Below are 24,527 nucleotides of genomic sequence, written 5' to 3'. Positions count from 1 at the left end.
CTACAAGTAGTATTCAACCCCCTGCAGATTTAGCAGGTTTACACATTTGGAATTAACTTGGCATTGTGACATTTGGACTGTAGATCAGCCTGGAAGTGTGAAATGCACTGCAGCAAAAAATAATGTTATTTCTTTGTTTATTTTTTTTTTAAATTGTGAAAAGTCTTTTCAGAGGGTCATTTATTATTCAACCCCTCAACCCACCAGAATTCTGTTTGGTTCCCCTAAAGTATTAAGAAGTAGTTCAGGCACAAAGAACAATGAGCTTCACATGTTTGGATTAATTATCTCTTTTTCCAGCCTTTTCTGACTATTTAAGACCCTCCCCAAACTTGTGAACAGCACTCATACATGGTCAACATGGGAAAGACAAAGGAGCATTCCAAGGCCATCAGGGACAAGATCGTGGAGGGTCACAAGGCTTGCAAAGGGGTACAAAACCCTTTCCAAGGAGTTGGGCCTACCTGTCTCCACTGTTGGGAGCATCATCCGGAAGTGGAAGGCTTATGGAACTACTGTTAGCCTTCCACGGCCTGGACAGCCTTTGAAAGTTTCCTCCCGTGCCGAGGCTAGGCTTGTCCGAAGAGTCAAGGCTAACCCAAGGACAACAAGGAAGGAGCTCCGGGAAGATCTCATGGCAGTGGGGACATTGGTTTCAATCAATACCATAAGTAACGTACTCCACCGCAATGGTCTCCGTTCCAGACGAGCCCGTAAGGTACCTTTACTTTCAAAGCGTCATGTCAAGGCTCGTCTACAGTTTGCTCATGATCACTTGGAGGACTCTGAGACTGACTGGCTCAAGGTTCTCTGGTCTGATGAGACCAAAATCGAGATCTTTGGTGCCAACCACACACGTGACGTTTGGAGACTGGATGGCACTGCATACGACCCCAAGAATACCATCCCTACAGTCAAGCATGGTGGTGGCAGCATCATGCTGTGGGGCTGTTTCTCAGCCAAGGGGCCTGGCCATCTGGTCCGCATCCATGGGAAGATGGATAGCACGGCCTACCTGGAGATTTTGGCCAAGAACCTCCGCTCCTCCATCAAGGATCTTAAGATGGGTCATCATTTCATCTTCCAACAAGACAACGACCCAAAGCACATAGCCAAGAAAACCAAGGCCTGGTTCAAGAGGCAAAAAATCAAGGTGTTGCAGTGGCCTAGTCAGTCTCCTGACCTTAACCCAATTGAAAACTTGTAACTAGGAGCTCAAGATTAAAGTCCACATGAGACACCCAAAGAACCTAGATAACTTGGAGATCTGCATGGAGGAGTGGGCCAAGATAACTCCAGAGACCTGTGCCGGCCTGATCAGGTCTTATAAAAGACGATTATTAGCTGTAATTGCAAACAAAGGTTATTCCACAAAATATTAAACCTAGGGGTTGAATAATAATTGACCCACACTTTTATGTTTAAAATTTATAAAAATTTAACTGAGCAACAAAACTTTTTGGTTTGTAAGATTTATGCATCTGTTAATAAATCCTGCTCTTGTTTGAAGGCTCTAACTTATTTGCATCTTATTAAACCTGCTAAATCTGCAGGGGGTTGAATACTACTTTTAGGCACTGTAATGGCTAAAGAGCGACTCAACTTGATGAACCGGTTTCTAACCCATTGCCAGATTACCATCATCACCCTTTCAGGACAACCGTTGAAGTTGCCCAAATGAGGGATACATTTGCGTCCTTCTTTGTTTCGGAGAGTGGACGTCTGTCCTGGCAAGATGACATGGTTTAGTGTTCTTGTAATGTTGTGCAATGTTATGTACCTGTAATTACTTAAATTTACTTTAATGTTTGCTGACAATAAAACACCTATAGTTAAACATCTGATTCAAGTGTCCTCTATATTAGAATAATAATTTTTAGAGGTTAATAAGGTGATCACCGGGTCACAACTACAGTTTTTATATAGTTCACTCGCTGTATCATGCAGACTGCATGAGACAGGGATTGGATTATAACCAAATTGGGTTATGTAACCCATGCTTTACACTACACCTCTTGTCTCTGAGGTCAGTGCTATGGTAGGTGAAATTGGATTCATTGTCTCTCCAGTCTGCATTTCTCTATTTCTATATATTACTGCAGACTGAAGAGATGATGGAGCTAATCCACCTCATATCCACCTCACCTCATTCACCTGCCTGTGTGTCAGAACTAGTGCACTCAAGATGCAGAAAACACTGCATCCTGAGTGCACTAGTGCTGACACCTGGGCAGGTGAGCATTGTTGACCCCTGACCTTGCTGTATTTATATATATTTCTGGAGGACTTTCATTCCTCTTTGTCTTTTTGCCAACTCATAGCTCCATTACATACACAAGAAGCAATGCTGCTGGTAAAGCAAATAAAGAGGAGCTGTAGATTGTGTGTCATGGAGATATGAGGTGGCAAAAACACAGTGTGTGTATTCGGCAACATGTGTGTTGACGGCGCACGTTGTGTGTTGCCAGCGACGAAAGAGATAAAGATCAAGCAGTGATTGGGGGAAAACAACACACACATTTATTTACAAAAAAAAAATAAAATTAACTTTTACGAACTGAGGGGGAAATGTTATGGACCTGGGGGGTGTGGAGCTGGGAGGATTGGCTACGGTTGGACGATGAAGGGGTTCCAGGGGAAGGGGTAACTAAACTTGTGGGGTCTGGGAGGTTAAGGATGGAAGTAGACAAATTAGGAGTCGAAGCATGGGATGGGAGAGACACATTGGAAGGAAGAGAAAAACTGGACAACACAGATACATTGAGAGGTGAGGGTGGAGGTAGCAGTACACTTCTGCTGCCTTTAGGTTGTTTTAATTTATGTCCATTTTTTTGTGAGATCCTTTTTTTGTTTCTCTTTGGGACGGTCGGAGTGGTGTGGTCAGCAGGGCGTGCAGAATGTTGACCCAGCCTGGTGGTGGCTTTGGACAGCTGTGCAGGATCTGGACCTGGCATGGTGGTGGAGGTGGACGGCTGTGCAGGAGCAGGACTTGGCATGGTGGTGGTGGAGTGGCTTTCAGCAGCACCCGGCATGGTGGTGGCGGTGTAGTGGTGTGCAGCAGGACTGGGTATGGTGGTGGCCGTACAGTGGTATGCAGCAGAACTCGGTATAAAGCTTAAGTATGTAATTGGTGGCCCAGGTGGAAATACCACCTGTGCCTAGTGGTAGTACCAAGTCTGCTGCATAGCCTGAATGTAAGCAGCGTTGCAGGCCTGAATCACATTGAGCTGGAGTTTAGGCTTAAGGTGTTCCGGCATGACCTGCTCTATCTTGTTAAAAAAAATGGTGTGTTGGTCTCTGGAGGTGGGCTTCCAGACTGTTAAGGCGCTGGTTGACATCTTGGAAAAGTGTGTTAATATGGGTCAGACCACTTTCCAGTCTATCTCCCCGTGCCTTTAAGCCATTCTGGAAGACCTAGCTCAAATGAATAAACTCAGGCATGAGTGACCTGTCCAAGGCTTTCTGTTGCTGGCGGGAAGAGCCCCCCCCCCAAAAAAAAAAGAGGCAGAGGACTGGAACAGGGGAACACCTGAAGGACCAGCTGCCTGTTCTCCAGCCTGTGACGCCGACCCATTTGCTGCTTCACTGGTGGATGGCTGGGACTGGTCCGTGGCAGTTCGATGAGGGACCGCTCTAGAGGAAGATCCAGGTTCGAAGGTGCTGCTACAGGTTCTGTGAAAAGAAAAGCAAAACATTACTACCCAAAAAATAACAATTGTAAAAGCGCCAACTCCTGTGGAATAGAAAAATTCAGATTAGGGAATACAACACAATGGAAGACAACACAAAAATACTTACATTCTCTGAGCAAGAATAGGCCTCAGGAAATCCAGCAGCCGGTGGTATTTGTATTTCCCGATCCTTGCTGCAGCACCACTACGAACTTGGATATCCTGTCTCAGGTCCCGATCCTTCATCGAACGCCAACGGGTTTTGACTTTGATCACTGTGAATAGGGGAAAAAAAAGAAATTGTTAAACAATGCACTTTAGGCAGGGATCCCACAACCGTGTGTGATGCGATAAACTCCTGTGAGTTTATCGCATCACACACGGTTGTGTGATCCCGGCCTTCAGATTCACTGCCGCATCAGACCACACTGCAATACTTATGAAAAGCCTTTCTAACACTTGACGTGGCATTGTCCCAGTCATCCATCAGCGCTTGGGCCACCTCATTCCACAGCCGCCAAATCACCACAGCGTCCGAGTGCTGCTGCTCCCGGGTATCCCACTACGCAACTCGATTCTGCACCAGGGTGATTAGGCGGTCCTTTCGAGTGATGAGCGAATATACTCGTTACTCGAGATTTCCCGAGCACGCTCAGGGGGTCTCCGAGTATTTTTTAGTGCTCGGAGATTTAGTTTTTATTGCCACAGCTGAATGATTTACATCTGTTAGCCAGCATAAGTACATGTGGGGGTTGCCTGGTTGCTAGGAAACCCCAACATGTACTTATGCTGGCTAACAGATGTAAATCATTCAGCTGCAGCAATAAAAACTAAATCTCCGAGCACTAAAAAATACTCAGAGGACACCCAAGCGTGCTCGGGAAATCTCGAGTAATGAGTATATTCGCTCATCACTAGTTGTTATCAATAAAGTCCTCCTCCCGTTGTGGGACCTAGAAATAAAAGAAAAAAAAATGTTGGAAAGATAAAACACTAGGGCAGACACACAGCCGCATTTCTCATGCGAGAATCACATTGTAAAACTCGTACTGACTGTCGTCTCTCCTGACCTGAGCTTGACAGCTGCATAGTAATCCATCATGCTGTCATGCTAGGGTCAGGAGAGGTGCCGGCCAGTCCGTGCAGTGCAATGCGATTATTGCAGGAGCAATACGACAGTGAGTCGCTGCCCTTAAAACAAAAACAGTCCAAAAAAAAAGTCACAGTCCCAAAAACAGTCAAGAAGAAATTAAAAACGGCAATATACCAAGAGTCAAAAATAAATAAAAACAGTCAAGAATACTTACACGCCATCTTGCCACCGGAGCTTGGGCCTGAGTCTGCTGCTCATGCTCATCTGCATTGGAAGGGTTCTGTAAAAAAAAAAAAAAATATATATATTTTGCCACATGTGTATAATATTGACAGTGGATACTTACCAATCAGCAGCAAATGTACTCACTTCAGTTTCCTGTCCACTCTGTGAAGTCTGCTCTGCACAGGAGGACATGATGAGGAATGCTGCAAGAAAGATAGAAGTGATTGCAGACTGCAGGAAGAAAAGCAGACAGGCAGACATATAGCTTTTATACTTACATTTTGCTAGAGTCTTCCACACTTGAGGCTGCAATGCTTTTCTCGCTTCAGGAGTCTTGAGAGTAATGGACTTCCACTCCCCACACCTTCTTTTATAACATTTGTTTGGGGGGTGGCTTCAAACAAGTTCCTAGACATGTTTACTCAGAAGAACGCATGCGTACGCAAACGCAAGCGATCGCAAGCACTTGTGTATGCATGCGTTCCCATAGACTGTAATGCGTTTATTTGACGCATTCTTCCGTAAGTGTCCGCATGCGTATGGCGGCGGAAATTTGACCAGAGAAAGACGACAGCTACGAATAATCTCCTTCATTTTTCCAGTTTTCACCCTCAACACCTACGAAATAATCTTCCGAAAGGTCAATTCTTGAGGGTAAGACGCAACTGTAGTTTGGATTTGGACTTTCGAGAGGGGGCACATGATCTTACCACCCGTTTGTCAAAACGTGGATATCCGAAAAGGACTATAGCACGTGCCTTTGAGCACTCTCGACAAAGCGATAGACTGAGTCTCTTGGAACCCAAAGCCCCCAAAAATATGCCAACTATCAATCTAATTACGGCATATAATAACCAATGGAGGGATGTTTATAACATTCTGGGTAGGCACTGGGGGATATTGTTAAACGAGCCCAAGCTGAGGCCTTTTCTATCAGATAGACCCAGGATCACTGCCAGGAGGGCCAAGAACCTCAAGGATGTTCTTACTACTAGTCACTTCAAAAGGCCCACTACGAGCCTGGGGACAGGAAATAGGTTGAAGGGCACTTTTCCGTGTGGAAATTGTAATGTATACCCGTACATGACTGCCACTGACTCTTTGACTTTGACAATTTTTCCAGGAGAACTGAAAGCGAGAAAATATTTCAACTGCAGGTCAAGGAATGTAATCTACGTATTGATCTGTTCATGTCCAAAGCTATACGTCGGACAGACAACCCAAGAAGTAAGGCGGAGGGTTCAACAGCATATGTCGAATATTGTTAATGCTAAGACGGACATTGAAAAAGACAAAACTATTTCATCTGTTGCATCCCACTTCTTGGCACACCATAATAGTAGACATCAGAACATGCGGATCATGGTTGTTGACCAGGTTTTGAGTAACATCCGTGGAGGTGACCTAACGAAGGAACTCCTATGACGAGAGTCACGCTGGATTTTTGACCTAAAAAGCATGTCACCAAATGGACTTAACGAGGAGCTCTTGTTTACTGGCTTTTATGCCTGATCCATCGTCTCTGGGTTACCCGGGGTTGAGTGTGATTTTGTGACTTAGTAGTCTTTGGCCTATAATACATGTATATGTGGTCCACATAATGCATTATCCATTGTGTTTCCATAAAATATACTTCTTCTTGCCTTTTTCATGCATTTTGTGTGTTTCTCACACACTTACATGAGTAGGGTCTGTATCATAGTACCACATGGCGGTCTCTCTCTTTTTTTGAGGTATACTAGCTTTTATTCAAACATGCACATTGGTGCTTCCATACTTTGGTAATATCTTCATTGCTCATTTACTGTGGATACTGTTACCACAGGTTCTTCAATGATTTTTGATACATGTTTTGATACATGTTATGATTCGGGTTGGTATAGTGCCATACAGCCTCAGGCCTACTTTTCCCTAGCCTATGTTCTGTCCCTGTGCTACCACTCTGTAGGGGACCCCTGTCTGGGCTCTCCATCACCGATCTTGGGGCTATTACACGTTTACATGTAAAAATATCCTTTGTGGTTACATGTGCAAACACACATGCAGTGAGTAGTTATTTATGCGCCTCAACAATAACAGTGATAGTAAAAAACTCTGTATTATTTATATATATGGCTTACGTATCGCTTTTCATGTGTGTTTTGTTTGTTAGGTTCATTTATTTCTGGCCATATTATATTAGCCTGGCTCTGCTCTTGAATTTTGTGTGCAGACATTGTCTGCATCTTCTGTACATTTGTATAGCACTATTCGTACATCTCGCACCTTTGCCTTAAAATAAATACATAGGCTAATTTTGAATTTTATGTTTATCATTGTGTAGATTGCCTATTATTATTATTTTTTGCTCCTTTCATTTCCCTAACATATATGTTTGATAAAAGGTCCCTTTTGGACAATATGTGCACTTTTAGTGCGCTAGTCTGCACGTCTGTGCTTATATCTGTGGCAATAGTCCATTGAGGGCTAATGTAGTGCGTCTGCGCTCCATTACTCTTCTTTATCTCTACGCATGCGAGGGTTTTATTGCGGGGGACCTACGTAGGAAGTGTACTAGTCTTGGCTGTCTGATGGGATGACTGCACTGTGCTGTGTGGATTTGGCGCGCAGGCGCATTTGTGTATGACTTCGGTCCACTCTGAACTGACTGCAGGTACACCTTTGCAGAAAGTTCGCACCTATCGCGCATGCGCAGGTTTGGTCATCAACACAACTTTATTTGTAACACGCCGAGAATGGGGTTTAACAACATGGCTGCGACTATCTCGCTCCTCGTGCTCCTCTGTCGTCGCTCCAAACAGGTGAATACCATTTATCTCATTATGAACTTGTATATAGTTTTGCTCAGTATTTCTCACAGTATGCTATTTTTTCCCTGAGGAAGCCGCCATAGTTGCGGCGATACGCGTGGGTTCGCACCCCACATCCCTTCCCTTACCTCCAATCGTCTCTCTCTCTTATCAGCTCGCACATGATCGTAACCTGACATGCATATTTGGGATCCACAGGGCGTATTTATGTATTTCACTTAGGCATAGACTGTCACTTTGTTCAGTTTCTTTCTGGTTGGCCCTAAAATATTCTTTTGGCCACACAGATTTGGCCTATTTGATGCCTGCAAGCATTCCCCCTTTTTTCTGTATATCTTTCTAGGGCTATGTGGTACTGTGATACTAATGGGCCCATGCATATGTACATACTTGGTATCTTTCTAGCTGTGTGTTGAGAGTCTTAAATCGATTATTTACTTTTTTGATATATTAATCATAAGTGTCTCTGGTTACATTACCAAGTTTTAGGTCATTGCACTTTATATTTATTTCCATCTTCTGGAGGGGATAGGGATGTGGTTTGTCATTCTCCCCATATTAGGAGATGACTGTTGTGCAGTCTTGTGCTGCTATTGCACTTTTAAATGTTTTTAGTCTTGTTTTCTGTGTGAAATGTGATTGCTGTGTTATTTATCAATAAAAACTTTACCCTTTTTTTTTGAATTTTTTGATACTTGTTTGAGGTGCTCCCACAGGTATGGACATGATCTTTTCCTTTCTCTGGTCATAATGTAGCTTTTCAAGTCCATGGTGAGCCCCAATATTTCTATATTTAGTGGTGCCCTCCGCTTTCTTGAATTTACTGGCGGCAGAAATTTGCCGCCACAAAAATTCTAACATGGTGAATCAGCCGCGCCCGGCCGCACACCGCCAAAATATGCATGCGTAAGCAAACGCAGGCTAACGCATGCACCTGCGTCTACAATGTTAAAGATCTGAAATCAAGACGCATGTGGATGTATGCATCCGAAACGCTGCGGACACAACCCCAAATGTGAAACCAGCCTTAGTTGCTGCCCACTGCTCCAGTTTATTTATATCTTTTTGAATCTTCTCTCTCTCTTCTCTAGTATTAACTATCCCTCCTAGCTTTGTGTCATCAGCAAATTGAATCAGTGTACCCTCAATTCCCTCATCTAAATCATTGATAAAGATGTGTTCTCTCTTGGACATGGTTTATATTTTCGGCCTGATGTGATCACTTTATAATTCACTTATATTGTGTTACTCACTGAGTTGATCTGCGTCGCCGTGGTGTTTATATTTGTATATGATCACAAAGTAGAGGACTAAACTTTAGAAAAGCCTTTCAAAACACTTTTCCATTGCAAGTGTTTTTCTGCCAATAGTGTGGCTATTATATAATATGTTTTATCACCAATAACACAGGTCTGCGACTAAAAAGCTGTTTGATTATTTTCATCTAATTTCCATGTATTTTGGTGTACTGAAAACGAAAAAAATATTGAAAAAATCCTGGACGTCAGGATTTGCCACAAAATGCAAAATTCCCTTCAAATTTAGTATATTCTCAATTTTTGGTATTTTTTTTTTATCTTAGGGTTTTGAAAGTCAAAATTACTATTCATTAATTCACATCAATGCATTGAAGATATACAAGACCCTGACTACAAAAAAATCGTCGGAAGAATGCTGAAAGCATTTCAAGCTTTAGGTTGCTTGATCAGTTTGAAAGTGCATTTCCTCCATTCCCACCTTGACAACTTTCCTGAAAATTTGGGAGCTGTGAGTGAAGAGCAAGGTGAACGATTCCACCAGGACATTAAAGAGATGGAAAGAAGATACCAGGGAAGATGGAGCATTACAATGATGGCAGACTACTGTTGGACGCTTCAGAGAGACATTCCAGATGCTACTCACAAGCGTAAATGTACCAAGAGAAGCCTCACAGGGAAGAAGAATCGATTTTAGTGACTGCTAGTGAGCTCATTGCAGTTAAAAAATGATTTTCATGAAACATTTGTAATAAAAAATTAATTTTATGAGTCTATTTTCATTTATTTTGAGGTATTGTCTTATTTAACATAGTTACTTAAATTGTCAGAAAACGTGATGTCCTATGACAAAACGGAGGTCATTTTCGGATTCAGCGCACTTAAAAACATAAAGATTATGTGGAATAACCAAAACAGCTCTTGAAAAATTTTTTTTTGCAGACCTGTGTAATCAGAGCTATATCTGAACCATATGACATGACAAATAAAAGAGGACATATGTGAAGACACAAATATACAAAAAATACAATTTTATTTAATAATGTGTTGCTCACATTTACATCAGTGAAATACTGTGTTGCATTTAACGCTTATAACCAAACTATATCAAATAAAAAACATTCTGGCTTGAATTAATATTATTTTATAGTCCCTTTTAATGAAAATACTATCAGCTATAGCTCCTTACACACTAGTGTTACTTGCATAACATGCTCTTTTTATGGTGAGCTAGTGTTTAAAGCCTCCGCTTGGATGTTTGCTTCTTTTCAGGCTGTGTTCACACAGTGTTTTCCTCTGCGCACTCTGTTGGGTGCTTGAATCTGAAAACCTAAAAAACTTAATACAGTAGCATAGTCTACATGTTAAAAAACAGAGGACTAAAATATTGAACGCTATTAGACCCCCTTTCTGGTGGGGTTTAAGTTTTATATTTTAGACTCCAAATGTAATCAAAGGTAAGTCTAACGTACATCTAACTACCAGTTTTTGGGTATTCAGGCAGAAGCCCCTAGAGTTATCAGTGGGAAAGTGATTGTTGTATGAATTATGGTTAGAGAACCAGTTATCTATTGGACATGGCATTATAGATATGTCATTATTTAAAATAGGAAAATAGATAATAATCATACTGTGTATAGGACCAAGGAGGAAATTAACAAAATAGCTACAATTTCATCTAATAAATATTACAGACAAAAAGGGATCAAAGTTGGAGACTTGTTCATATCCATGGGAGTTACTTCTTAAAGGAAACCTGTGACGTAACCAGCAAATATGGGGTTAATCTGCAGGTTAACAGCGTTCCAAAGCTTATTCGCCTTCCACACTCAAAGCTCAACTACTGGAAGGAGATTAACTATAATCCTCCAGGCAGGATTGGGCTTTTAGTCATAGCTCAGTACATAGTGAGCAGCACCTGTAACCAAGCCCTGGCACAGATTGTACTGATGAACGGCAGTGCTGCCTGTCCGTGTTGGGGGCATAGGTAAAGATGTCACGTCACTATGTATTGAGCAATGCTTGAATCCGCACCTCTATGGCTGAAAGCCATAGGATTTTCTGCCAGTAGTCGGGCTTTCAGTGCAGTGGTTGCACGGCTTCAGAATGCTATTAACCTGCACATTAACAACATATCAGCAGGGTAATAGTGTTTTATTTTACATGAAAGGTTACTTTTAACAATGACTGAAAATCACAGTTGGACAACAAAATACTTCACCTGCAAGAAACTACAGTGTTACCACACAAATATAGATTTACCCATCAAAACAGAAGCATGAATTAACAGGCCATGTCTCTGATGAGTATTACGATACTAAAATGAGTCAGTTATGGCTGAGGTTTTGTAATGTATCCTTCTTGTAATAAAAAGTCATAAATTTTGCGGGTTTTATTAACATCAATCTTTATAAGTGCTCGTGCTTGTGCCAGCCGTAAACTTCCCTGTTTGTTACACTCACTGACAAGGGCGGACTTATACTCCAGATATGCTCCAGGAACCAATCTCACCACCTGACACAGCTGTAAAACAAACAAAACAAATATTTAAGAAACTATTCTTGATTTGTATGTTGAAAGTAAAGGTTTTTTTTGCAACATATTTTTTCCTTCATCCTCATGTACATGACGACAAGAGCCCAAACACCTATCTATGGATCACCAGAGAGTACCAAGACAAGAAAATGTATTAAAAATATACTTTATTCAATATACATCACAATAACTCCATAAAATAAATAATATTATTATATTAAAATCAATAATTATATCTGAACACAGGACAAAAAGATAATTGCATATAATATGCCGGCCAAATTCGCATCAGTAATCCCTTATCCTCACTGCTTATATGTGAAAAACTCAGTAAAGGAATATAAAGTGCCAATGTGCTCTAGTTATATATAAAAAAAAGGGGGCAAAAGCAGTGTAAATGAAGCACCCTGCTGTGTGCTTATACCGCACTCAGCAATAGTGGGCTGAAAGTGCAGTTGTGCTCAAAAATATACGTGCCAAGAATTAGCATACAAAAGTGCAAGGTGCTGCGGCATTAAATTCAGCCGACTCAATACCACACTAATGTGCAAAGACCGGAGGGGGACTACCAAGATTACAGGTTTATACCTTTAAGTGGCCGCGTCCTGTGTAAGCGCACCCCTATGCGCTTACACAGGACGCGGCCACTTAAAGGTATAAACCTGTAATCTTGGTAGTCCCCCTCCGGTCTTTGCACATTAGTGTGGTATTGAGTCGGCTGAATTTAATGCCGCAGCACCTTGCACTTTTGTATGCTAATTCTTGGCACGTATATTTTTGAGCACAACTGCACTTTCAGCCCACTATTGCTGAGTGCGGTATAAGCACACAGCAGGGTGCTTCATTTACACTGCTTTTGCCCCCTTTTTTTTATATATAACTAGAGCACATTGGCACTTTATATTCCTTTACTGAGTTTTTCACATATAAGCAGTGAGGATAAGGGATTACTGATGCGAATTTGGCCGGCATATTATATGCAATTATCTTTTTGTCCTGTGTTCAGATATAATTATTGATTTTAATATAATAATATTATTTATTTTATGGAGTTATTGTGATGTATATTGAATAAAGTATATTTTTAATACATTTTCTTGTCTTGGTACTCTCTGGTGATCCATAGATAGGTGTTTGGGCTCTTGTCTCCACTAGGTGGCGGTTGTCACCCACTTACACAGCATACCAAGAATTGGTGAATTTTGAGCATTGAGGAGAATATATATTATTGTATTCCTTATATTGGTGGTACAACTGTGTTCTAACTATATATATCCTCATGTACATGGTAGTAGGATGGACTACGGAGTGTAGTAAGAAGAAGCAGTGGCTTCTTTTCTCCAATCCTTATCCCATATTAAATAGACATTGTAAGGAAATGAAGAGAACACTAGGGGCACCATAACAAGTATGCAGCAACAATATCTAGGCATGAGAACATTTGTATTCATTTATTAGAGTTGAAGGATTGTTTGCAGCAACTAACAGTGGAATAAATATTTAAAGAGGTATTCCCATCTCCAAGATTCCCAATATGTAGTAGGTGTAATAATAATAATAATAATAATATTAGCAAAAGCTCCAATTAAAAAATATAGTATAGTTCTTATGATCAGCTATGTCGCTCATCATGTGCAGGGTACTGCAGTAGCTTAACCCCTTTTTGTCATTGGACGTACTATTCCGTCCATGTGGGGTGGGCCCTACTTCCCAAGGACGGAATAGTACGTCCAGCGCAATCGGTCGCGCTCATGGGGGGAGCGCGGCCGATCGCGGCTGGGTGTCAGCTGCTTATCGCAGCTGACATCCGGCGCTATGTGCCAGGAGCGGTCACAGACCGCCCCCGGCACATTAACCCCCGGCACACCGCGATCAAACATGATCGCGGTGTGCTGGCGGTACAGGGAAGCATCGTGCAGGGAGGGGGCTCCCTGCGGGCTTCCCTGAGACCCCCGGAGCAACGCGATGTGATCGCGTTGCTCCGAGGGTCTCCTACCTCCTTCCTCGCTGCAGGTCCCGGATCCAAGATGGCCGCGGCATCCGGGTCCTGCAGGGAGGGAGGTGGCTTACCGAGTGCCTGCTCAGAGCAGGCGCTTGGTAAGCCTGCAGTGCTGTATGTCAGATCGGTGATCTGACAGACTGCTGTGCAAACTGTCAGATCACCGATCTGTGATGTCCCCCCCTGTGACAAAGGAAAAAAAAAAAAATGTCCACATGTGTAAAAAAAAAAAAAAAAAAATTCCTAAATAAAGAAAAAAAAATATTATTCCCATAAATACATTTCTTTATCTAAATAAAAGAAAACAAATAAAAGTACACATATTTAGTATCGCCACGTCCATAACGACCCAACCTATAAAACTGTCCCACTAGTTAACCCCTTCAGTAAACACCGTAAGGAAAAAAAAAAAAAAAAAAACGAGGCAAAAAACAACGCTTTATTATCATACCGCCGAATAAAAAGTGGAATAAAACGCAATCAAAAAGACAGATATAAATAACCATGGTACCGCTGAAAGCGTCATTTTGTCCCGCAAAAAAAGAGCCACCATGCAGCATCATCAGCAAAAAAATAAAAAAGTTATAGTCCTCAGAATAAAGCGATGCCAAAATAATTATTTTTTCTATAAAATAGTTTTTATCGTATAAAAGCGCCAAAACATAAAAAAATGATATAAATGAGATATCGCTGTAATCGTACTGACCCGAAGAATAAAACTGCTTTATCAATTTTACCAAACGCGGAACGGTATAAACGCCTCCCCCAAAATAAATTCATGAATAGCTGGTTTTTGGTCATTCTGCCTCCCAAAAATCGGAATAAAAAGCGATCAAAAAATGTCACGTGCCCGAAAATGTTACCAATAAAAACGTCAACTCGTCCCACAAAAAACAAGACCTCACATGACTCTGTGGACCAAAATATGGAAAAATTATAGCTTTCAAAATGTGGTAACGCAAAAAATATTTTTTGCAATAAAAAGCGTCTTTCAGTGTGTGACGGCTGCCAATCATAAAAATCCGCTAAAAAACCCGCTATAAAAGTAAATCAAACCCCCCTTCATCACCCCCTTAGTTAGGGAAAAATTAAAAAAACGTATTTATTTCCATTTTCCCATTAGGGCTAGGGTTAGGGTTAGGCTTAGGGCTAGGGTTAGGGCAAGGGTTAGGGCTAGGGTTAAGGCTACAGTTAGGGTTGGGGCTAAAGTTAGGGTTGGGGCTTAAGTTAGGGTTAAGGTTTGGATTACATTTATGGTTGGTAATAGGGTTGGGATTAGGGGTGTGTCTGGGTTAGAGGTGTGGTTAGGGTTACCGTTGGGATTCGGGTTAGGGGTGTGTTTGCATTAAGGTTTCAGTTATAATTGGGGGGTTTCCACTGTTTAGGCACATCAGGGGCTCTCCAAAAGCGACATGGCGTCCGATCTCAATTCCAGACAATTCTGCGTTGAAAAAGTAAAACAGTGCTCCTTCCCTTCCGAGCTCTCCCGTGTGCCCACACAGGGGTTTACCCCAACATATGGGGTATCAGCGTACTCAGGACAAATTGGACAACAACTTTTGGGGTCCAAGTTCTCCTGTTACCTTTGGGAAAATACAAAACTGGGGGCTAAAAAATAATTTTTGTGAGAAAAAAAAGGATTTTTTATTTTCACGGCTCTGCGTTATAAACTGTAGTGAAATACTTGGGGGTTCAAAGTTCTCACAACACATCTAGATAAGTTCCTTGGGGAGTCTAGTTTCCAATATGGGGTCACTTGTGGGGGGTTTCTACTGTTTAGGTACATTAGGGCCTCTGCAAACGCAATGTGACGCCTGCAGACCAATCCATCTAAGTCTGCATTCCAAATGATGCTCCTTCCCTTCCGAGCTCTGCCATGCGCTCAAACGGTGGTTCCCCCCCACATATCAGGTATCAGCGTACTCAGGACAAATTGGACAACAATATTTAGGGTCCAATTTATCCAGTTACCCTCGGAAAAATACAAAACTGGGGGCTAAAAAATTATTTTTGTGGGAAAAAAGTTTTGTTTTATTTTTACGGCTCTGCATTATAAACTTCTGTGAAGCCCTTGGTGGGTCAAAGTGCTCACCACACATCTAGATAAGTTCCTTAGGGGGTCTACTTTCCAAAATAGTGTCACTTGTGGGGGGTTTCAATGTTTAGGCACATCAGTGGCTCTCCAAACGCAACATGGCGTCCCATCTCAATTCCTGTCAATTTTGCATTGAAAAGTCAAACGGCGCTCCTTCCCTTCCGAGCTCTGCCATGCGCCCAAACAGTGGTTTACCCCCACATATGGGGTATCGGCGTACTCAGGACAAATTGTTCAACAACGTTTGGGGTCCATTTTCTCCAGTTACCTTTGGTAAAATAAAACAAATTGGAGCTGAAGTAAATTTTTTGTGAAAAAAAGTTAAATGATCATTTTTATTTAAATATTTCAAAAATTCCTGTGAAACACCTGAAGGGTTAATAAACTTCTTGAATGTGGTTTTGAGCACCTTGAGGGGTGCAGTTTTTAGAATGGTGTCACACTTGGTTATTTTCTATCATATAGACTGTTATGTTGGGCTGGTGGTTAGGAGCACTAGAAATGACCAGATGAACAAACTAGCAATACAGGATGAGCTCTGGGAAGTGGGATCTCTGCTGACCGCAACCCCTAATCCTATCACAACAACTAGAAATAGCCGTGGAGCGTTCCTGACTCTGCCTAGACGCCTCTTCACAGCCTAAGAGCTAACTACCCCTAAAGATAGAAAATACAGCCTACCTTGCCTCAGAGAAATTCCCCAAAGAAATAGGCACCCCCACATATATTGACTGTGAGTTAAGATGGAAGTCACAAACACAGGAATGAAATAGGTTTCAGCATAGGAGGCCAGACTGAACTAAACAGACTGAGGATAGAAAAGGTATCTTTGCGGTCAGCATAAAAAACTAACAAAAACCACGCAGAGTGTGCAAAAGAAACCACCGCACCGACTCACGGCGCGGTGGTGCCACTCTGCATCCCAGAGCTTCCAGCTAACAAGATAAAATCATAATAGCAAGCTGGACAAAAACACAGTGGTAACAAATAAGCTAGCAGGGACTTAGCTTTTGCTGAAGTGGACAGGTCATCTGAAAGATCCAAGAGAACTGAACCAGTACTAGGACATTGACAGCTGGCATCAAGTAACGATCTGAGTGGAGTTAAATAGAGCAGCCAGCCAAGACCTGAACGAGATCAGCTGGAGAAGGAATCTCAGAACCAGCAGCTCCACTCACAGCCACCAGAGGGAGTCCATGAACAGAACTCGCCGAAGCACCATTCACAACCACAGGAGGGAGCTCGAGAACAGAATTCACAACAATAGACCCCTCAAAATGACTTCAAATGAGATGTGGTCCCTAAAATAAAATGGTGTTGTAAAAATGAGAAATTGCTGGTCAACTTTTAACCCTTATAACTCCCTAACAAAAAAAAATTTTGGTTCCAAAATTGTGCTGATGTAAAGTGGACATGTGGGAAATGTTACTTATTAAGTATTTTGTGTGACATATCTCTGTGATTTAATTGCATAAAAATTCAAATTTGGAAAATTGCGAAATTTTCAAAATTTTCGCCAAATTTCCGTTTTTTTCACAAATAAACACAGGTAATATCAAAGAAATTTTACCAATATCATGAAGTACAATATGTCACGAGAAAACAATGTCAGAATCACTGGGATCCGTTGAAGCGTTCCAGAGTTATAACCTCATAAAGGGATAGTGGTCAGAATTGTAAAAATTGGCCCGGTCCATAACGTGCAAACCACCCTTGGGGGTAAAGGGGTTAAGCATTCATGGTTATGATCACTTACAACTGTCGTTATATGAGTGGTCAAAACCATGGATACCTAAGCTACTGCAATACCCTGCACATGATGAGCGACATAGCTGATCATAAGAACTATACTATATTTCTAATTGGAGGTATTGGCTAATATTATTATTACACATACTACATATTGGGATATGATCTTGAAGATATGAATACCCCTTTAATAATTAAAAAATAACTATTTTAATTATAAAACTAACATTCTATATCCAATTCCCATAGACACTCAAGTTTTCATGACAACACACAAAAATACAATTATATTAAGATCAATATTATATTAACAAAATAATTAAAGCTCAACTGATCAAAACAATTTGTCATTGATCAGCCTTTGCATAAAAAATTGAGAAATTAATGTCTAATAATTAAAATATGAATGGGGATGTTTATACAGATGGTTGAAAACTAGAAGGTAATATATTTGGTCTTGGCTCAGGGTGCAAATCCTTCTCAAACTCCAAAAAGGTCTGAAGTACCGTATATAATCGAGCATAAGCCGACCTGAGTATAAACCTAGTTTTTCCACGGAAAACTGGGTAAGCTTATTGACTTGAGTATAAGCCAGGTGTCCCCTCATCCCTGTCCTGCTATGTGTGGCTTCCTCCGGTCTACTAGTATGCATGGCTCAGCGTCCTCCCCTTCTATGGATGGCTCGGTGTCCTCCCTTTCTATGCATGGCTCAGAGTCCTTCCCTTCTATGCATGGCTCAGGGTCCTCCCCCTTCTATGCAAGGCTCAGCCTCCTCCACCCTTCTATGAATGGCTCAGCATCCTTCCCCTTCTATGGATGGCTTAGTGTCCTCCCTTTCTATGCATGGCTCAGAGTCCTCCCCTTCTATGCATGGCTCAACGTTCTCCCCCTTCTTTGCATGGCTCAGCGTCCTCCCCCTTCTATGAATGGCTCAGCGCCCTCCCCCTTCTATGGATGACTCAGCGTCTTCCCCCTTCTATGCATGGCTCAACGTTCTCCCCCTTCTCTGCATGGCTCAGCGTTCTCCCCCTTCTATGCATGGCTCAGCGTCCTCGCCCTTCTATGCATGGCTAAGCGTCCTCCCCCTTCTATGCATGGCTCAGAGTCCTCCCCTTCTATGCATGGCTCAGCGTCCTCCCCTTCTCTGCATGGCTCAGAGTCCTTCTCTTCTATGCATGGCTCAGCGTCCTCCCCTTCTATGCATTGCTCAGCGTCCTCCCCCTTCTATGAATGGCTCAGCACCTCCCCCTTCTATGAATGGCTCAGCATCCTCCCCCCTCTATGCATGGCTCAGTGTCCTCCCCTTCTATGCATGACTCAGCGCCTCCCCCTTCTATGCATGGCTCAGTGCCTCCCCCTTCTATGCATGGCTCAGCGTCCTTCCCTTCTATGCATGGCTCAACGTCCTCCCCCTTCTATAAATGGCTCAACGTCCTTCCCTTTTATGAATAGCTCAGCGTCCTCCCCCTTCTATGCATGGCTCAGCGTCTTCCCCCTTCTATACATGGCTCAGGTTCCTCCCCCTTCTATGCATGGCTCAACGTCCTCCCCGCCCTCCCCCTTCTATGCATGACTCAGCGTCTTCCCCCTTCTATGCATGGCTCAACGTCCTCCCCCGCCCTCCCCCTTCTATGCATGACTCAGCATCTTCCCCCTTCTATGCATGGCTCAGCGTCCTCCTCCTTCTGTGCATGGCTCATCGTCCTCCCCCTTCTATGCATGGCTCATCGTCCTCCCCCTTCTATGCATGACTCAGCGCTCTCCCCCTTCTATGCATGGCTCAGTGTTCTCCCCCTTCTATGAATGGCTCAGGTTCCTGCCCCTTCTATGCATGGCTCAGCGCCTCCCCTTTCTATGAATGGCTCAGTGTCCTCCCCTCTCTATGCATGGCTCAGTGTTCTCCCCCTTCTATGCATGGCTCAGCATCCTCCCTTTTCTATGCATGGCTCAGCGCCTCCCCATTCTATGAATGGCTCAGCGTCCTTCCTCCTTCTATGCATGGCTCAGCGTCCTCCCCTTCTATGCATGGCTCAGCTTCCTCCCCTTCTATGCATGGCTCAAGAGTTCTCCCCATTCTATGCATGGCTCAGTGTCCTCCCCCCCTTCTATGCATGGCTCAGCGTTCTCCCCCTTCTGTGCATGGCTCTGCGTCCTCCCCCTTCTCTACATGGCTCAGCGTCCTCCCCCTTCTCTGCATGGCTCAGCGTCCTCCCCCTTCAATGCATGGCTTAGCGTCCTCCTCCTTCTATGCATGGCTCAGCGTCCTCCCCCTTCTATGCATGGCTCAGCGTCCTCCCCCATCATTGCATGGCTCAGCATCCTCCCCCTTCATTGCATGGCTCAGCGTCCTCCCCTTCTATGCATGGCTCAGCATCCTCCCCCTTCATTGCATGGCTCAGCGTCCTCCCCTTCTATGAACGGCTCAGCGTCCTCCCCCTTCTATGCATGGCTCAGCGTTCTCCCCCTTCATTGCATGGCTCAGCGTCCTCCCCCATCTATGAATGGCTCAGCGTCCTCCCTATTCTATGCATGGCTCCGCGTCCTCCCCTTCTATGCATGGCTCAGTGTTCTCCCCCTTCTATGCATGGCTCAGCGTCCTCCCCCTTCTATGCATGGCTCAGCGTCCTCCCCTTCTATGCATGGCTCAGCGTCCTCCCCCTTCTAAGCATGGGTCAGCGTCCTCCACTTCTATGCATGGCTCAGTGTCCTCCCCCATCATTGCATGGCTCAGCATCCTCCCCCTTCATTGCATGGCTCAGCGTCCTCCCCTTCTATGCATGGCTCAGCATCCTCCCCCTTCATTGCATGGCTCAGCGTCCTCCCCTTCTATGAACGGCTCAGCGTCCTCCCCCTTCTATGCATGGCTCAGCGTTCTCCCCCTTCATTGCATGGCTCAGCGTCCTCCCCCATCTATGAATGGCTCAGCGCCCTCCCTATTCTATGCATGGCTCCGCGTCCTCCCCTTCTATGCATGGCTCAGTGTTCTCCCCCTTCTATGCATGGCTCAGCGTCCTCCCCCTTCTATGCATGGCTCAGCGTCCTCCCCTTCTATGCATGGCTCAGCGTCCTCCCCCTTCTAAGCATGGGTCAGCGTCCTCCACTTCTATGCATGGCTCAGCGTCCTCCCCTCTATGCATGGCTCTGCGTCCTCCACTTCCATTCATGGCTCAGCATCCTCCCCCTTGTATGAATGGCTCAGCGCCTCCCCCTTTTATGAATGGCTCAGCGCCAAACCCTTCTATGAATGGCTGAGCATCCTCCTCCCTATATGCATGACTCAGCGCCTCCCCCATCTATGCATGGCTCAGCGCCTTCCCCTTCTATGCATGGCTCAGCGTCCTCCCCTTCTATGCATGGCTCACTGTCCTTCCCCTTCTATGAATGGCTCAACGTCCTCCCCGCCCTCCCCCTTCTATGCATGGCTCAGCGTCCTCCCCTTCTATGAATAGCTCAGCGTCCTCCCCCTTCTATGCATGGCTCAGGAGTTCTCCCCATTCTATGCATGGCTCAGTGTCCTCCCCCCCTTCTATGCATGGCTCAGCGTTCTCCCCCTTCTGTGCATGGCTCTGCGTCCTCCCCCTTCTCTGCATGGCTCAGCGTCCTCCCCCTTCTCTGCATGGCTCAGCGTCCTCCCCCTTCAATGCATGACTTAGCATCCTCCTCCTTCTATGCATGGCTCAGCGTCCTCCCCCTTCTATGCATGGCTCAGCGTCCTCCCCCATCATTGCATGGCTCAGCATCCTCCTCCTTCATTGCATGGCTCAGCGTCCTCCCCTTCTATGCATGGCTCAGCATCCTCCCCCTTGATTGCATGGCTCAGCGTCCTCCCCTTCTATGAACGGCTCAGCGTCCTCCCCCTTCTATGCATGGCTCAGCGTTCTCCCCCTTCATTGCATGGCTCAGCGTCCTCCCCCATCTATGAATGGCTCAGCGCCCTCCCTATTCTATGCATGGCTCCGCGTCCTCCCCTTCTATGCATGGCTCAGTGTTCTCCCCCTTCTATGCATGGCTCAGCGTCCTCCCCCTTCTATGCATGGCTCAGCGTCCTCCCCTTCTATGCATGGCTCAGCGTCCTCCCCTCTATGCATGGCTCTGCGTCCTCAACTTCCATTCATGGCTCAGCATCCTCCCCCTTGTATGAATGGCTCAGCGCCTCCCCCTTTTATGAATGGCTCAGCGCCTCCCCCTTCTATGAATGGCTGAGCATCCTCCTCCCTATATGCATGACTCCGCGCCTCCCCCATATATGCATGGCTCAGCGCCTTCCCCTTCTATGCATGGCTCAGCGTCCTCCCCCTTCTATGAATGGCTCAACGTCCTCCCCGCCCTCCCCCTTCTATGCATGGCTCAGCGTCCTCCCCTTCTATGAATAGCTCAGCGTCCTCCCCCTTCTATGCATGGCTCAGCGTCTTCCCCCTTCTATGCATGGCTCAGTGTCCTCCCCCTTCTATGCATGGCTCAACGTCCTCCCCGCCCTCCCCCTTCTATGCATGACTCAGCGTCTTCCCCCGTCTATGCTTGGCTCAGCGTCCTCCCCCTTCTGTGCATGGCTCAGCATCCTCCCCCTTCTATGCATGGCTCAGCGTCCTCCCCCTTCTATGCATGGCTCAGCGTTCTCCCCCTTCATTGCATGGCTCAGCGTCCTCCCCCATCTATGAATGGCTCAGCGTCCTCCCTATTCTATGCATGGCTCCGCGTCCTCCCCTTCTATGCATGGCTCAGTGTTCTCCCCCTTCTATGCATGGCTCAGCGTCCTCCCCCTTCTATGCGTGGCTCCGCGTCCTCCCCTTCTATGCATGGCTCAGAGTCCTCCCCCTTCTAAGCATGGGTCAGTGTCCTCCACTTCTATGCATGGCTCTGTGTCCTCCACTTCCATTCATGGCTCAGCATCCTCCTCCTTGTATGAATGGCTCAGCGCCTCCCCCTTTTATGAATGGCTCAGCGCCTCCCCCTTCTATGAATGGCTCAGCATCCTCCTCCCTATATGCATGACTCAGTGTCCTCCCCTTCTATGCATGACTCAGCGCCTCCCCCTTCTATGCATGGCTCAGCGCCTTCCCCTTCTATGCATGGCTCACTGTCCTCCCCCTTCTATGAATGGCTCAACGTCCTCCCCGCCCTCCCCCTTCTATGCATGGCTCAGCGTCCTCCCCTTCTATGAATAGCTCAGCGTCCTCCCCCTTCTATGCATGGCTCAGCGTCTTCCCCCTTCTATGCATGGCTCAGTGTCCTCCCCCTTCTATGCATGGCTCAACGTCCTCCCCGCCCTCCCCCTTCTATGCATGACTCAGCATCTTCCCCCGTCTATGCTTGGCTCAGCGTCCTTCCCCTTCTGTGCATGGCTCAGCATCCTCCCCCTTCTATGCATAGCTCAGCGTCCTCCCCCTTCTATGCATGGCTCAGCGTCCTCCCACTTCTATGCATGGCTCCGCGTCCTCCCCTTCTATGCATGGCTCAGTGTTCTCCCCCTTCTATGAATGGCTCAGCGTCCTCCCCCTTCTATGCATGGCTCAGCGTCCTCCCCCTTCTATGAATGGCTCAGCGTCCTCCCCCTTCTATGAATGACTCAGCGTCCTCCCCCTTCTATGAATGGCTCAATGTCCTCCCCGCCCTCCCCCTTCTTTGCATGGCTCAGCGTCCTTCCCCTTCTATGAATGGCTCAGCGTCCTCCCCCTTCTATGCATGGCTCAGCGTCTTCCTTCTATGCATGGCTCAGCGTCCTCTCCCTTCTATGCATGGCTCAGCGTTCTCCCCCTTCTATGCATGGCTCAACGTCCTCCCCCTTCAAAGCATGGCTCAGCGTCCTCCCCCTTCTAAGCATGGCTCAGCATCCTCCCCCTTCTATGCATGGCTCAGCGCCCTCCCCTTCTATGAATAGCTCAGCATCCTCCCCCTTCTATGCATGGCTCAGCGCCCTCTCCTTCTATGCATGGCTCAGTGTCCTCCCCCTTCTATGCATGGCTCAGCGCCTCCCTCTTCTATGCATGGCTCAGCGTCCTCCCCGTTCTATAAATGGCTCAATGTCCTCCCCGCCCTCCCCCTTCTTTGCATGGCTCAGCGTCCTTCCCCTTCTATGAATGGCTCAGCGTCCTCCCCCTTCTATGCATGGCTCAGCGTCTTCCTTCTATGCATGGCTCAGCGTCCTCTCCCTTCTATGCATGGCTCAGCGTTCTCCCCCTTCTATGCATGGCTCAACGTCCTCCCCCTTCAAAGCATGGCTCAGCGTCCTCCCCCTTCTAAGCATGGCTCAGCACCTTCCCCTTCTATGAATGGATCAGCATCCTCCCCCTTCTATGCATGGCTCAGCGCCCTCCCCTTCTATGAATAGCTCAGCATCCTCCCCCTTCTATGCATGGCTCAGCGCCCTCTCCTTCTATGCATGGCTCAGTGTCCTCCCCCTTCTATGCATGGCTCAGCGCCTCCCTCTTCTATGCATGGCTCAGCGTCCTCCCCGTTCTATAAATGGCTCAATGTCCTCCCCGCCCTCCCCCTTCTTTGCATGGCTCAGCGTCCTCCCCCTTCTATGAATGGTCAGCGTCCTCCCCCTTCTATGCATGGCTCAGCGTCCTCCCCCTTCTATGAATGGCTCAATGTCCTCCCCGCCCTCCCCCTTCTTTGCATGGCTCAGCGTCCTCCCTTTTCTATGCATGGCTCACTGTCCTCCCCCTTCTATGAATGGCTCAACGTCCTCCCCGCCCTCCCCCTTCTATGCATGGCTCAGCGTCCTCCCCTTCTATGAATAGCTCAGCATCCTCCCCCTTCTATGCATGGCTCAGCGTCCTCCCCGTTCTATAAATGGCTCAATGTCCTCCCCGCCCTCCCCCTTCTTTGCATGGCTCAGCGTCCTCCCCCTTCTATGAATGGTCAGCGTCCTCCCCCTTCTATGCATGGCTCAGCGTCCTCCCCCTTCTATGAATGGCTCAACGTCCTCCCCGCCCTCCCCCTTCTATGCATGACTCAGCGTCTTCCCCCGTCTATGCTTGGCTCAGCGTCCTCCCCCTTCTGTGCATGGCTCAGCATCCTCCCCCTTCTATGCATAGCTCAGCGTCCTCCCCCTTCTATGCATGGCTCAGCGTCCTCCCCCTTCTATGCAT

General features: G+C 45.7%; 1 protein-coding gene across 15 annotated transcripts in view; it reads right to left on the bottom strand.

Annotated features, from left to right (window-relative positions):
* Positions 1 to 10,071: 10,071 nt before the first annotated feature.
* TADA2A (transcriptional adaptor 2A) overlaps positions 10,072 to 24,527 on the bottom strand; it is a 522,447-nt gene continuing 507,991 nt past the window's right edge. For all 15 annotated transcript variants that reach the window (XM_077295519.1, XM_077295521.1, XM_077295529.1 and 12 more), the window contains one exon: positions 10,072 to 11,578. In XM_077295519.1, the coding sequence (XP_077151634.1) occupies positions 11,387 to 11,578 (192 nt within the window). In that variant the 3' untranslated portion in view covers positions 10,072 to 11,386. The remainder of the gene's footprint in view (positions 11,579 to 24,527) is intronic.

This window comes from Ranitomeya variabilis, chromosome 3 (genome assembly GCF_051348905.1).
Source record: "Ranitomeya variabilis isolate aRanVar5 chromosome 3, aRanVar5.hap1, whole genome shotgun sequence".
In the NCBI taxonomy this organism is placed as follows: domain Eukaryota; kingdom Metazoa; phylum Chordata; class Amphibia; order Anura; family Dendrobatidae; genus Ranitomeya; species Ranitomeya variabilis.
Note: the sequence above shows the minus strand (reverse complement) of the source record. Positions and strands in the feature narration are given on the sequence as shown.